Below are 13,065 nucleotides of genomic sequence, written 5' to 3' on the forward strand. Positions count from 1 at the left end.
AAGGTGGATGAGCAGCCCTGAAAAGGACTTGCCAAGTCCTCACGGCAGAGGTGCTAGTTCTCCCTGAACACCCCATATACTCCTCAGCCCATAGCAGAATGAGGGGGCAGGGGTCTGAAGTTTAGTCAAACAACACATTGCAGTCAAGGTTGTTTTTCTTCCTCTGTGCTGCGATACACATCCCTCCTTCTTCCTCTTTCTAGGGTCCCCTTCATGTATTTTCTCTCCCATTAGAATATAAGCTCCTTTAGGGCAAGGACTAGTTTGTGTGCTTTTATTGGTATCCTAGAATGTAGCACAGTGGCATGGCATTTTTATTTTTATCATTCCGCCATTTAAGTCATATCCCACTCTTCATAGATGTCAACTTCCAAGGCTTCTTGTTACAGATGTAGCAGGTCAACTTAGAAGCATGTCCCTCCCTCCCAGGTTTTCCTGTAGTGAATGGTGTCTGTGCCTAAGGTACAGAAACTGTTTCTTTACAAGCTGACCACTCCCCACCTAATTAGCATAACTTGGCATACCATTCGCTATAGTTTTTCTATATAAGCTTTAGATTCACCCCCATTAAGTTGCAAATTTCCTAAGGAGCTCTGCCCACTTTATTAGCACTATAATAAACTGTCTCATGACTGGAAGACTGCTTGAGTCTGTGAATTCTTTCCAGATGACTGCCCTGTACCTCCATAGTTTTGGGTCCCTGCACTCCTAAACTGAATCATCATGACCCCATTTGGGGTCATCTTGGCAAAGATACTGGAGTGGTTTTCCATTTTTCTCTCTAGCTCACTTTACAGATGAGGAAACTGAGGGAAACAGGATTAAGTGATTTGCCCAGGGTCACACAGCTAGTAAGTATCTAAGGTCAGATATGAACTCACAAAGATGAGTCTTTTTGAGTCCAGGCCCAGCTCTCTGTCTACTTTCACCATCTAGCTGCCTAGCCTGGCACAGAGTAAACACTTAATGTAATTTCTCTAGCTGTCTGCTTACCAGTCTTACCTCCTTTCCCATCCTTCTGGACAGCAAACCAAGCAAACATAGAATATCACATGTAATCTTCCCAGTGCCTGACGAAGGAAATCTCTGACAAATGTTTGTTGAATTGAATTCCTTCTTAATCACCAAAGACTAGATCCTCTCTGCTCTTTCCTTCTGGGTTTGCAGAGATTCTGGATGTTGAAAGTTCTGGAGCTTTCCTCTCTGAGTAACCCAGGGTTTAACTGTCTGGTATGATTTTTTCATATCGTGATAAAGCAGTTTTACTTCCTCAGTGGCTAACTGAATGTGGGGGTGCTGAAAAGGATACTGGGATACAGAATGAACTAAAGCTTAACCTAGGACTTTTCTCTAGTATGGGTGCTAAATAATAAGGTAGTGATTGGGAAGGACAGGGTCCTAGTATCTAGGAACACAGTAAAACTGATAAAGTGAAGGAAGTGCTGGTAATGTGTAAGGGGAGGGGAAAGATGACTAACAAGCAGCTATAACTTTAAAAAATTGCCTTAGTGGAGAAGTTGCATGGGGCCATCTTTCCACTGACATCTACCACTCCCCATCATGATGTATTCTCCTTGATTCTGATCTGATTTCCCCAGCTGTAAGCCACTGTTATAAACTTTTTTGCTTCCTGTCTCAGGGAAAAGGTCTTGGGTTTGGTTCCCCAATGAACTCTGTCTTAGCTCAGTGAGATCTGCTGTTTACTCTCTTAGATCAGGATTCTGACCTTGCTTTCTTTCCCAATGAAGGTTCTTTCATTAGATGCTGTTAACTGTCTCCCTAATCACTAATATGAGTCTAGTCTAGCTCTTATCCTCTCCTTACAGGGCAATAATTTAACATTCAGGGCTGAAATCTAAGGAGAATACAGCACTGAACACTTGGGTTGTGACAGCAGTGTGTGTGTGTGTGTGTGTGTGTGTGTGTGTGTGTGTGTGTGTGTGTATGTGTGTGTGTGTGTGTGTGTGTGTGAGAGAGAGAGAGAGAGAGAGAGAGAGAGAGAGAGAGAGAGAGAGAGAGAGAGAGAGAGAGAGAGCGCTAGCTCTTCTTATTTGGGGTCTGTTTCAGGTGGTGGCTGGGAGATTCATCTGTGCCAGAGAAGACAGTGGTCTCAGCAGGCTCTCTGCAGCATCCTCACCACTCAGGCAGCACAGAAGGTTCAGAAGATAGTGGGTGGAGTAGGCTTCTTCAGCCGTGAAATTAAGAGAAGAGAAATAGTTACATTCCTCATTCAGCCAATGGGACTGTGGCTCAGCTCCCCCAGTGAGAACTCTAATCTGTTAAAGCCCATCCGTCCATTCCCCTTCTTCCCTTTAGACCCCTAACACTTCCATTGCAGTCCCAGGAAATCTCTGGGTTTTGTGATGATGCTTCCCCAAGGCAAAGTGATGTAATGCTAGTTTTATGCAGTCAGACCAGATCAGTCTGAACCCCTTTTGATGGTGCTAAATGGAGAATGACAAGGGATGTGATATAAGCCTCTGGCCTCAGACACACCCAGGTTCTCCTCCAGCATCTCTTCTCTCCTGAGGCTCTCCTGTCTGAAGGACACTGATGACATTCCTTTCATTTTACATTTTAGTTTTGCAAGTTCAGCACTTAAGGGATGACTTCCTGCTTCCTGGATACTCTGTCTTCAAACAAGATACCCCATCCCCTGGTAAACTAGAAAGTTATATCTTGTAAGTGAAAGAACAGAGTGGAAAACTGGTTCTGAATTCTGTGGTTGTTCAGTCATGTCTGACTCTTTGTGACCTCATACTGGAGTGGTTTCACATTTCCCTCCCCAGTTAATTCTACAGATGAGGAAATGGAGGAAAACAGGGTTAAGTGACTTGCCCAGGGTAACACAGCTAGTAAGTGCCTGAGGTGAGACTGGAACTCACAAAGATGGGTCTTCCTGACTGCAGGCCTAGCACCCTGTCTGCTTCTCTATCCAGATGCCCTTCTGGATCTTAGCTTTGACAGTTCTTGACTGTCTGTGATTGTCACTTCATATCTTGAGAATAAATTTTCTCATCTATAAAATGGGGGCCATAATATTGGTTCTACCTACTTTTAAGGGTTCTAAGGAAAGCGTTTTGTAAACATTAAAGTGCTATAGAAATGGGACTACGGTCATTATCGTTATTTTGGTTATATCTTCCTAGGTCTAATATATCAGCCTTACTATAGGTATAGTTAATTGAGAGAGGGAAAATCGTGCGCTCACTGCTCATTATTTTTTTTAAACACATAGAAAAACAGATCTCTTTAATAAAGCAGTTAAAAATAATTGGTATTACTAAATTCACATCAAAAAGAGTAGGATTTTAAAGAAATAACCAAATATAATTTGATACCTTTCTCAATAATCTTTAACTATTAGCAATTACCATTTTATCTAACTCTAGTTTTATCTTCTGGTGTTAGCAAAAAACTCACTTCTAATTTAACCAGTGATCCCATATACCACAACATCCCTTTTTGTTCTTTAACTCCTAATCATCTTTGCTGTCATTTAGAAGCAGGTTACATTTCAACTTTTGGAAGTTGGCTTTGGGGTCCCAGTTTTCATCTCTTTCTCCTTACTTGGCTTCCTCTTCTCTTCACCTCAATCACATTATCCAGAATTCACAACTTGGTACAGCACACAAGTACATCTTAGTACTCAGCTGAGACTATTCAGGGTGTGGGCTAATTTACAAAACTGATAAATATTAGTCAATTCAGCTTACCTTTTTTCAGTTTTTATTTTGTTTTCATTTTAAAATACATTTTACTGATATATTTTACTTTTCCCTCACTTTGATTTTCCCCAATATTTCTTCCCCACTGATCCCACAGAGCCATTTCATATACGACAAATTTTTTAAAAGAAATATCCAAATTAACTACAAAGGACATATGAAGAAAGATACTATCTTCATCCAGAGAAAGAACGGATAAATAGATGCATAAGATGATTCTACGTATATGTGTATACATATACGTATATGTGTATATGTATATGTGTTTAAAGGTAGCCATGTCTAAGAAGGGAGGGAAGAAAAAAGGAAATTTACATGATAACTTTATTATATATTTAAAAGGAATTGCAAGTTGTACACAATAGATTTGCAGTGTCAGGTGCCATCATCCTTTTTAAATATACTATGTGGTGGAAATGCTTGTTTAATTCCACAAACTAAAAATAAAAGAAATAAGGAAATAAAGAAAAAAGAGGGAGAAGAGAAAAAAAATTCGGCAAAATCAATTAATACAGTGGAAAAAAATCTTAAATGCACCGATCCACACCTGTGGGCTCCCATGTCTTCAAAGGAGCAGTGAGAATTATCGTCTCATATCTCTTATTTGGGACCAAGTTCATTCTCTATAATTACAAAACATTCTTTTTTTATTGTTTTGTGGCTTACCTTTTAAAACAGCAGTAATCACATAAGGGTGAAGGAGCCTCATGGATACTGCTTGTCCTCACTTGGTCTATTTACTAATTTTGTCTTCTCTCTTCAGTCAGTCTAGTTTTTATGTAATTAATATAGGCATTCAGCCGTTCATTAGGTTCCATTCTGCAAAGCATACATATATGCATGCGTAGGTACTTTGAAAATATTTCACTACTGACAAAATTGTCATTTCCATTATGCTTTGGAGGATCTTACTTGATATCTAACCTTAAAAGAAAGCCCTTGAGAAGATATATGTATATATGCATTTATATATGAACAGTTCACTAATAAGTGGATATTGTTGTGATGTGGAAGTATGCTAAAGCTACATAGATTTTGATAGGTCATGCCAAGCTTGTTGGGCTTAGAGTACAGGCAGAGAAATATGTCATGTGTCTGTCATCCGAGAACCAGCCGATAGGTTCATTACCAGGATGGAGAAGTCATCTTTGTTGATCACAGTGACTCATGAAGACTATCTCCTAAGTTATATAGGGTTAGGACTTGTTAATTTGAAGAGGAAGGGTGCACCTTCACTAATGAAATCATGAATCTTTTAAAACACTGACATACACTATTGTTATGTGAGATAGTTGGCTGAACATCTGGACCTAAAGAGGCTTGATTAATGGATTGCTGCAAATTTGGAGGGAGGTCTCTGGTGGATACAACAGGACCCTCTTCACCTTGCTTCTGTTCAGCAAGTTAATTAATGATTGGGATGCAGACATGCATGGCATGTTTATCAAATCTGTGATATAGAGCTGGCAGCAACAACTAATACATTGAATGAGATGATTAGGATCTAGAAAGATTTAGACAGATGAATGATGAGTGAATTGAATAAGATAAAACTGAATAGGGATAATTATAGCACCTGGGACCACTAGAGAGGGACAAGATAGGAGGGAGAGGTGTCTGGGCAACCGATTGTGTGAGAAAGATCTTGGTGGGAGTTCGGAGGGGGTTAGTGGATTGCAAGCCCAATATGAATCAGCAGTGAGATGTGGCAGCCAAAAGAACTAACGCTCTCTTAGGATGCCATAACAGAAACGTAGCATTCTGAACAAAGAAGCTGATAATCCCATTGATCAGACCAAATACAGTATTCTGTCTGGTTCTGGGAGCTCTACTGATAAACCATGTTCTGAACATATTCTGAGGAGAGTCACCGGGGTGGTGAGAGGACTTTAATCCAAGTCAAACCTGTCAGTCTACAGAAGATGTAATCATGGTCTTTGAATATTTGGAGGTCTATCATTATTGTCATCTCATATCAAGTTCATATCATATCAAGTTCACTTAAGCAGTAAGGGGCAAAATGGGGATTAGAACTCGTCTTTGATTCCAAAGCCAGTGCCCTTTCCATTAGACCATGCTGCCTCCAACTAGAATGCTGGAGCTGGAATTGACCTTAGAATACAAAATATTAGAACTCAGAGGGATCGTAACACAATGAATATAGAATGCTAGAGCTAGAAGGGATCTCAGAGGCCATTTAGTTCAATCTCCTAAGTTTATAAAGGCAAAGGCATCTAGGTGGTGCAGTGGATAGAGCACCAGGCTTGGGGTCAGGAAGACTCACCTTCCTGAGTTCAAATCCAACCTCAAACACTTACTAGCTGTGTGACCCTGGGCAAGTCACTTAACTCTGTTTCCCTCAGTTTTCTCATCTGTAAAATGAGCAAGAGAAGGAAATGACAAATCATTCCACTATCTCTGTCAAGAAAGCCCCCGATGGGGTCATGAAGAATCAGACATGACTGAAATGACTCAACAACAACAATTAATGAGGAATGAGGAATGACTGGAAGGTGTTAAAAATGCTTATAAATCCAGGTTCTAAGGATCATATATTTAGAACTGGAAAGGACCTTTGAGATGAAGACAGAGACCATGGAAGAAATGGCATGGTGGTCAGAAAGGACAGAGATAGATTCATGAAGACTAATGCCATTGGCTTCTTTTTTGACAGGATTATTTGAGTTGTAGATTACGGTAAATCCAAGGGGGTAGTATACCTAAATTTTGGCTGGGTATTTTTCAGTGGTCATAGAGAAGACAGAGAGATATAGAGTAGATGTTAGCACCAGTTAGGTGGGGACTGGAATGGTTGAATGATCAGACCCCAAGAATGATGATCAGTGGATTAATGTCAATTTGTGGAGAAATCTCTTGTTGGATATCACACGATTCTCTCTTTAGGTCAGTTTGTTTCACCATTTTCATCAATGTTATGAGTGAAGACGTTGATGACACACTTATCAAATGTGTACATAATAGAAAGTTAACAAGCATAGCCATTGTATAGGATGGCAGAATGGTGATGTAAAACACTTTTGACAAGCTGGAATGAATAGGGTGGGTCTAATAAGGAGAAATTTAATAGACCTAAATGTAAAGTGCTTCACATAAACACACACACACACACCAACTGAATCATTACAGGACTGGAAATGTGTGGCTATATAATAGTTCATGTGAAATTGGATCTGGGGTTCCGAGTAGCTTGGACGTGGGTCCTCACTGCAGGATGGCAGCAGAAAGAGTTGATGCAATTTTAGGCTGCATTAACAGAAACATAGTATCCCAAATAAGGGAGTTGATAGATGTTAGCTGACTGACTGACAGATCCCTTGGACTGTGCTTGATTGGACACCCTCCAGAGCACTATGTTCAGGCCTAGAAGACATGCTCCTGACAATGTGGAATACATAGAGGCAATGATGATTAGAATGGTGATGGTGATTGAAACTCTGTGTGGATAAGGCTCTGGGCCTGGAGCAAGGAAACCTGAGTTAAATTCCAGCTTCAGACACATATTAGCTGTGTGACCCTGGGCAAGTCATTTACCCACTGTCAGCCTTGGTTTCCTTAACTGTAAAATGGGAATCATTACTGCATAGGGCTGCTGTGAGGATCAAATGAGATGCTTTTAGTGTCTCCAACACTGTGCCTGGCACATAGTTGGCACTTACTTGCTATTCTCATCCTTTTTTCCTTGCTTTTCAGGGAACAGTCAAATTTCTGACGTAGAAAAGAGAAGACTTAAACAGCCCTCATGGTCACTATCTTCTTTAAATAAATTCTGCAAATCTCAAGAAATGCCACACAGTCTTAGGTTTCTATAAAGTATAGCTTTTATTTATTTTCATACATGCAGCAAGTAGAACTGAGGTTATACATCCATCTATGATGCAGTCTTTAGAATTCCTTTAGTCAAACACATTAGATTTAAGATAATGTATCAAAACGATCAATACTTGCAGATGAAAAGAAAGTCACAATACACACAAAATGAAAAGGTGGATCATGGCATTTTTGCATTCCCCATGAGACATGATGAGAAACAGTGCTCTATGGAATTCAAGACCCCCTTGAGAGCCCTGCCTCTTGGGGGAACAGGGAGGATCACCACCATTTCTTGGTGGGTCAGGCTCTTCCTCCTACCATGGAGATGGGCACTTTTTAGCTTCATTTTTAGAAAAAGTAAACCACAAAGACCAGTCAGCTTGGCACAACATGGCCCAGTACACTGAATCTAATATACGTATGACCCCCTCCTTTGGCTGGGCCAGCAGTGGATAGTGTTTTCTGGAACTCCTATGAAGAAGCAGGACCCCAGGCAGGAAAGAAGACTGGTTGGATTGAGCCAGCTCTAGGGTTTTCAAACTCTACAACACTGCATGCAGTCTTTATTGACTGGTCCCCAAGCTCTGGGGAAGGAATAGGCTGTTTTATATTTTTCTACCTCTACCATCAACTTTGGTTTGGTTTGGCTTAGACATACCCCTCTTTTTCCCTTAGCTCAAGCTCTGGGGAAGGAATAGGCTGTTATATATCTTTCTACCTCTACCCTCAACTTTGGTCTGGTTTGGCTTAGACATACCCCTCTTTTTCCCTTAGCTCAACTGGAGATAGAGTTTGGTTGTTGAGTTTTTTAAGAGTTTCAGGAGTACTTAAGGAAAGAAAGTAAAAGTACAAAAAATTTATCCATCTGTTGAGCTACAAGCCCAAGAATTATTAGGCTAAGGAACCCTAGGTTAGCGAAACCGGCCAGCATAAACTGCTCAAGCTAACCGGTTCTGAGAGAGATGGGTAGATCTTTCCTTTCTTTTCCAGGGATTGTTTCCTCACAAACTTTGGGGCAATCTTGCTGGCCTGTTTGAAATAAATGCCTCAGACCTAGCATCTGTTCATCACATTGGTCTTGAGGCCTTGGGTCACCTCTACTGGGGGGGAGGGCAGAGGGAGACTCAGAGAAACTCCCTGAGAGTATTCTCATCTTATCCCTCAAAGAGTGCCAGACCTCTATAGAAGCCCTCATCAATAGAGTAAAGCCATTAGGTGGAACTGATTTAATTGTTCAAAGTCACATGGGAAATTGCATCAATTGATCAAAGAGGTTCCATCTTTTTAGGCATATAATTTGCATTTACTTTTCTTTGTACATGTTATTTCCTCCTCCCCCTCCTTCACCTGTCTAAGTAAAATGTAAGTTCCTTGAGGGCTAGGGCTGTTTTGTTTTTGTCTTTGTATACTCCCGTCCTTACATAGTTCCTGGCACACAGCAAGCACTTAATAAATACTTTATTGCATTGAATTTGATTGAGACCAATCAAGAGTTCAGTTCTCAACAGCACCAGGAGACGTGGATTTCAGTCTGGGTAACATCGTCTTCCCTTTCATAGGCCTCAGTCTCCTCCTTTGTGAAAGAAAATGGCTGAACCAGATTGCTCTTCTCAGCCCTGGCAACCTGTGTTCAAGGTTCTAAGGTCCCTCCCAATGCTGACTACCTGGATCCTTGCTCTAAAGCCCCTTCCAGCTCTGACCTTCTGTGTTTCATAGACAAATTTCTAAGACTATAAGTTGTAGAGCAGATGCAGATATGGATGGGTAAAGGGAGTTCCTTTACTTAACTTAGCTTGAACTAAAAGTCAGCTGAGCCCCAAAGCTTCAAAGGGCATTTTGTGTAGGGTGTGGCTTTTGTCAATGTGATAGTATACCATGACTGTATTAATAAAAAGAAACTGTGAAGATGATGTCAGACATAAGCCAAAAGAGCAAAAAGCAGGGAAAAGTCTGGTTTTTCAGGGTATTGATAGATTTTATTTCTCCCTATCATCTGGGAGAAAGGAAAAACATCTAAACCTACTTAGGTGTTCTCAGGCCTCTGATCTTTATGATGATCTACCCCATTAAGACAAGCTGCTTAATGAATCTCTTGTTTTTTAGGTGAGGAAATCGAGTCCTAGAGAGAATTAGTCCCAGGGTTAGATGGCAAGTTTCTCATTATTCTAGTCCCTTCATTCTTGACACATACTTTGGATTTTTGTTTTGTTGTATGTGTGTGTGTGTATGTGTGCTGAAGTATTTTTGCCACGTGAAAAGTAGCTGTGGCTGGCAGAGGGACATAGGGGAGGACAGAGTCACCAGGACTGCTGTAATTTGCTCCCTTGATAAGTCATTTCAAAAGAAGATGTGTCCAGTGGGGAAACATTGGCATTCATAAAAAATGTCAAAAATCTGTTTTTTAATAGTCCACAGGAAGAATATATACATTTTCTTCTCCCAAATTTCCATTCTATGGTCTTGATGGGTACAAATTTTAATGGGCCACTCTTAAGTCTTTGAGAAGATGACCCTAAATCTGGTATGTGTTCATGTGCATGTGCGTGCGTGTGTGTGTGTATGTACTTGGAAGAATAAACATCTCAGTCCAGGTCTTAAGTCATAGGAGCTGTACCAGGCATGAGGTGAGTGAGTGGTGGAGGTGGGGAGAACTGTGAGTCATCTTTGGAGAGCATCACAATTCATTTGATCTGACAGCAATGCTCTACTGCCGACTAGCCTTGGCAGGAGCAGAGACCTCTTGCATGGTACATCCAGACTGGGATTACCATGTCTTCACAAACAGAATCAAAGAGAAAAACAATATAGGAAAAAAAGAAATTAATAGCAGTAGGGCTGAATTTTGAGCAGGGCTGGATGACTGTTGAGGAATGTACAGAGGCTAGGTAGGCCCTAACTGGAAGCCCCCATCCCATTTACCTTCATTTTTACATACTTTGTAAGAGTTAATGGGTCCTTTTAGGACTTATCGGAGAAAGGGGGAGATGGGCCAAAGGGGAAAACATTTATCTAATTGTCAGAAAAGAATACAAGACCCTGGAATATAAGATCCAGAGAAGAAATGTTAGAACAGAGGGTGTCAGAGTCACAAGGCTCCTTAAAGCTTACCTAGTCCAAACCTATCATTTGACAAAGGAGGGGAAAGAGGCATAGAACAAAAGCATTTTCCCATGAGGCAGAGGCTCCATAACTTGCCAATGACCTTTAGAGACCTCTACTTTACTGTTCCCTGCTGAGTTTCATGGGCAAATATGTCTTTGGAGAGAGGAAGATAGATGTATACCCTTTATAGAGTAAGGAAACCCTCATAGAGAGTTGTGTGGGCTCAGCTCTGTGGTTTGTGCTGTCCCTCTCCCCCTTGCCTTCCTCCCTGGGATGACTGCAAAAAGAGAAAGTATCCTTTTAACAGAAATGTCCTATTTAGCCAGTTGGCAGATAGTGATACCCCAGGAGCCATTCCGGTTCTAGGAAGCTGCCCTTCTCTTTTGCTTATTTAGTGCTGCGTAGACTTTTTTGCCTGAGTCATTAATAAACATGAAAACAGTGAATGAATGGCCAAGTGGATACATTTCCTATGAGTGAAGGAGGAAGACATTAGCTTCATCAAGCCCGTTATACTATATACAATGCACTTAAAAATAGAAATGGGTAAAGCGTACATCTTCAATACATTAATCAGATTTAATCATCTCAACTTCTTGAACAAAAGGTTCCTCTAAGAAATACTAAGTTCACAGTAACAGCAAAGCTTACTCACAACTCTTAAATATACCAACCATGCTTAGCATTTGAAGGGGAAAAAAACACAAACCACTGTGGAATAACTGTAAAAACTTTACCAGAATGTCAGCCTCTGATTTTAAAAATTACAAAGATGGAAGCATTTTTGGGACCAGACACAGGAGTTAGAATATTTTTTTTTTTTTTTGCTCATTCAATGCATAACTAAGATTGGATTAGAGGTTGGAAAAGTTAGACCTCTTGCTATTAGGTTAATGCATTTTACTCCAAATGAAACATTTTCAAATGTAGAAAACAAACTGGCAAGATACACGTACAAAGAGAGGCCCCAGAAAACAATCTCTGCACATGGTGAATGGTGGCATCTGCACCGCAAATCCCGGAAGACTAGAATTTCTATTTACAACTGGGTCTAAAGTTGCCGACTTTGGGCATGACCGTAGGGTTATACATCTCATCTACACATTAATAACAAATTCTGGGTTAGTGTAGGAGAATCCAGCAAACTCATTTTGGTCCAAGTTCATGATGAAGAGTTTATCAGTGGGAGTGAGTTCCACAGGCTGTCTGGTGAACTCTTTATCGAAGTTGGACGTATCACGCTTGTCCCTCTGTCAAACGGAAAGCAGACACATTAACACAGAATGAGAAGGGAAAGAAGAAACAAGACAGAGAAATGCCCCATCACCAAGATCCTGACACCCTCTTGGATACAATGGCAGGAGGTATCAGTGTTTTTGTAAGTGGTTACAGACACAGCAGCATGATACTGGAATTTCCATTCTACATTGAGAATTCACTTCAATACAAGACACCCAAGCAAACTTGTTTGGAAGTTTGCAAAATAACAAACAAACAAAGAAGAAACCACAAACAAAAACTGCTCTATAACAGATACCCTAATATGAGGGAATCTTCTTGGATTATGAAAGGTTATGATGTGATTTTTTTTCTGTAGTTGTCCACACATAAAGACAGAAACACACACACACACACACGTACACACACACACACACACACACACACATCTCTTGTGTTCTATCCTTCCAGTAGAATTATTTTTAAACCTTTATTTTTTTGCAACATGTCACTGGAAATAATCATGGGTCAGCATTTCCCAGTGGAGGAAAAACATTTGATTACTACCCTGAGTGCCCAGGGAGGAATTCTTGGTAGCCTTGTACTCAGCCATTGAGGAGCCTGAGAAGCAACATGGACATCATTCATCAGAGGATCCTTCCCAGCTTTAGCGCCATAGTTTTCCTTTGTACTGAGGCCTGCCCAAGTGACCACATGGGAGACAAGTGATGCCTGAGCTGAGCTGGTAACTAGAGGGAGGGCACAAAGCAGGAGATTTCCTCCAAGGGCATTCAAGACTAGATAATAGCACTCACACTAGTAGTAACAACAGCCCCAAATGGAAATAAGTTACAGATGTGTAACCTTTACCAAATACGCTTGTCTCCAAAATTGGCCCTTAAACAAAATCAAGCATTGAGCTGATGTTATTATTTTAATTAGGTTGATAGTCTCCCCAGAGGCATTCAAATTCACTTGGTTAACAAAGAGCTATAGTTTGCCCCCCTGAGTTGTACCAGAGAGTGTCTCAGTGGGGGCTAAAGCCCCTAGCACCTGCATGGGGCTTTTTAATCTCCCAAAGCCCTTTCATGACTAATATCTGTTTTCCTTCTCAGGACAATCCCATGAGCAGAGTAGATGATTTATTATGATCTCATTTGACAGATGAGGAAACTGAGAATGAGAA

General features: G+C 40.7%; 1 protein-coding gene across 1 annotated transcript in view; it reads right to left on the minus strand.

Moving 5' to 3' along the window:
• Window positions 1-11,472: 11,472 nt before the first annotated feature.
• Window positions 11,473-13,065, minus strand: part of PRKCB (protein kinase C beta) — a 619,385-nt gene continuing 617,792 nt past the window's right edge. Inside the window, exon 17 of the mRNA XM_072603854.1 lies at window positions 11,473-11,911. Within this exon, the coding sequence (XP_072459955.1) occupies window positions 11,759-11,911 (153 nt within the window). The 3' untranslated portion in view covers window positions 11,473-11,758. The remainder of the gene's footprint in view (window positions 11,912-13,065) is intronic.

Source organism: Notamacropus eugenii, chromosome 1 (assembly GCF_028372415.1).
Source record: "Notamacropus eugenii isolate mMacEug1 chromosome 1, mMacEug1.pri_v2, whole genome shotgun sequence".
In the NCBI taxonomy this organism is placed as follows: domain Eukaryota; kingdom Metazoa; phylum Chordata; class Mammalia; order Diprotodontia; family Macropodidae; genus Notamacropus; species Notamacropus eugenii.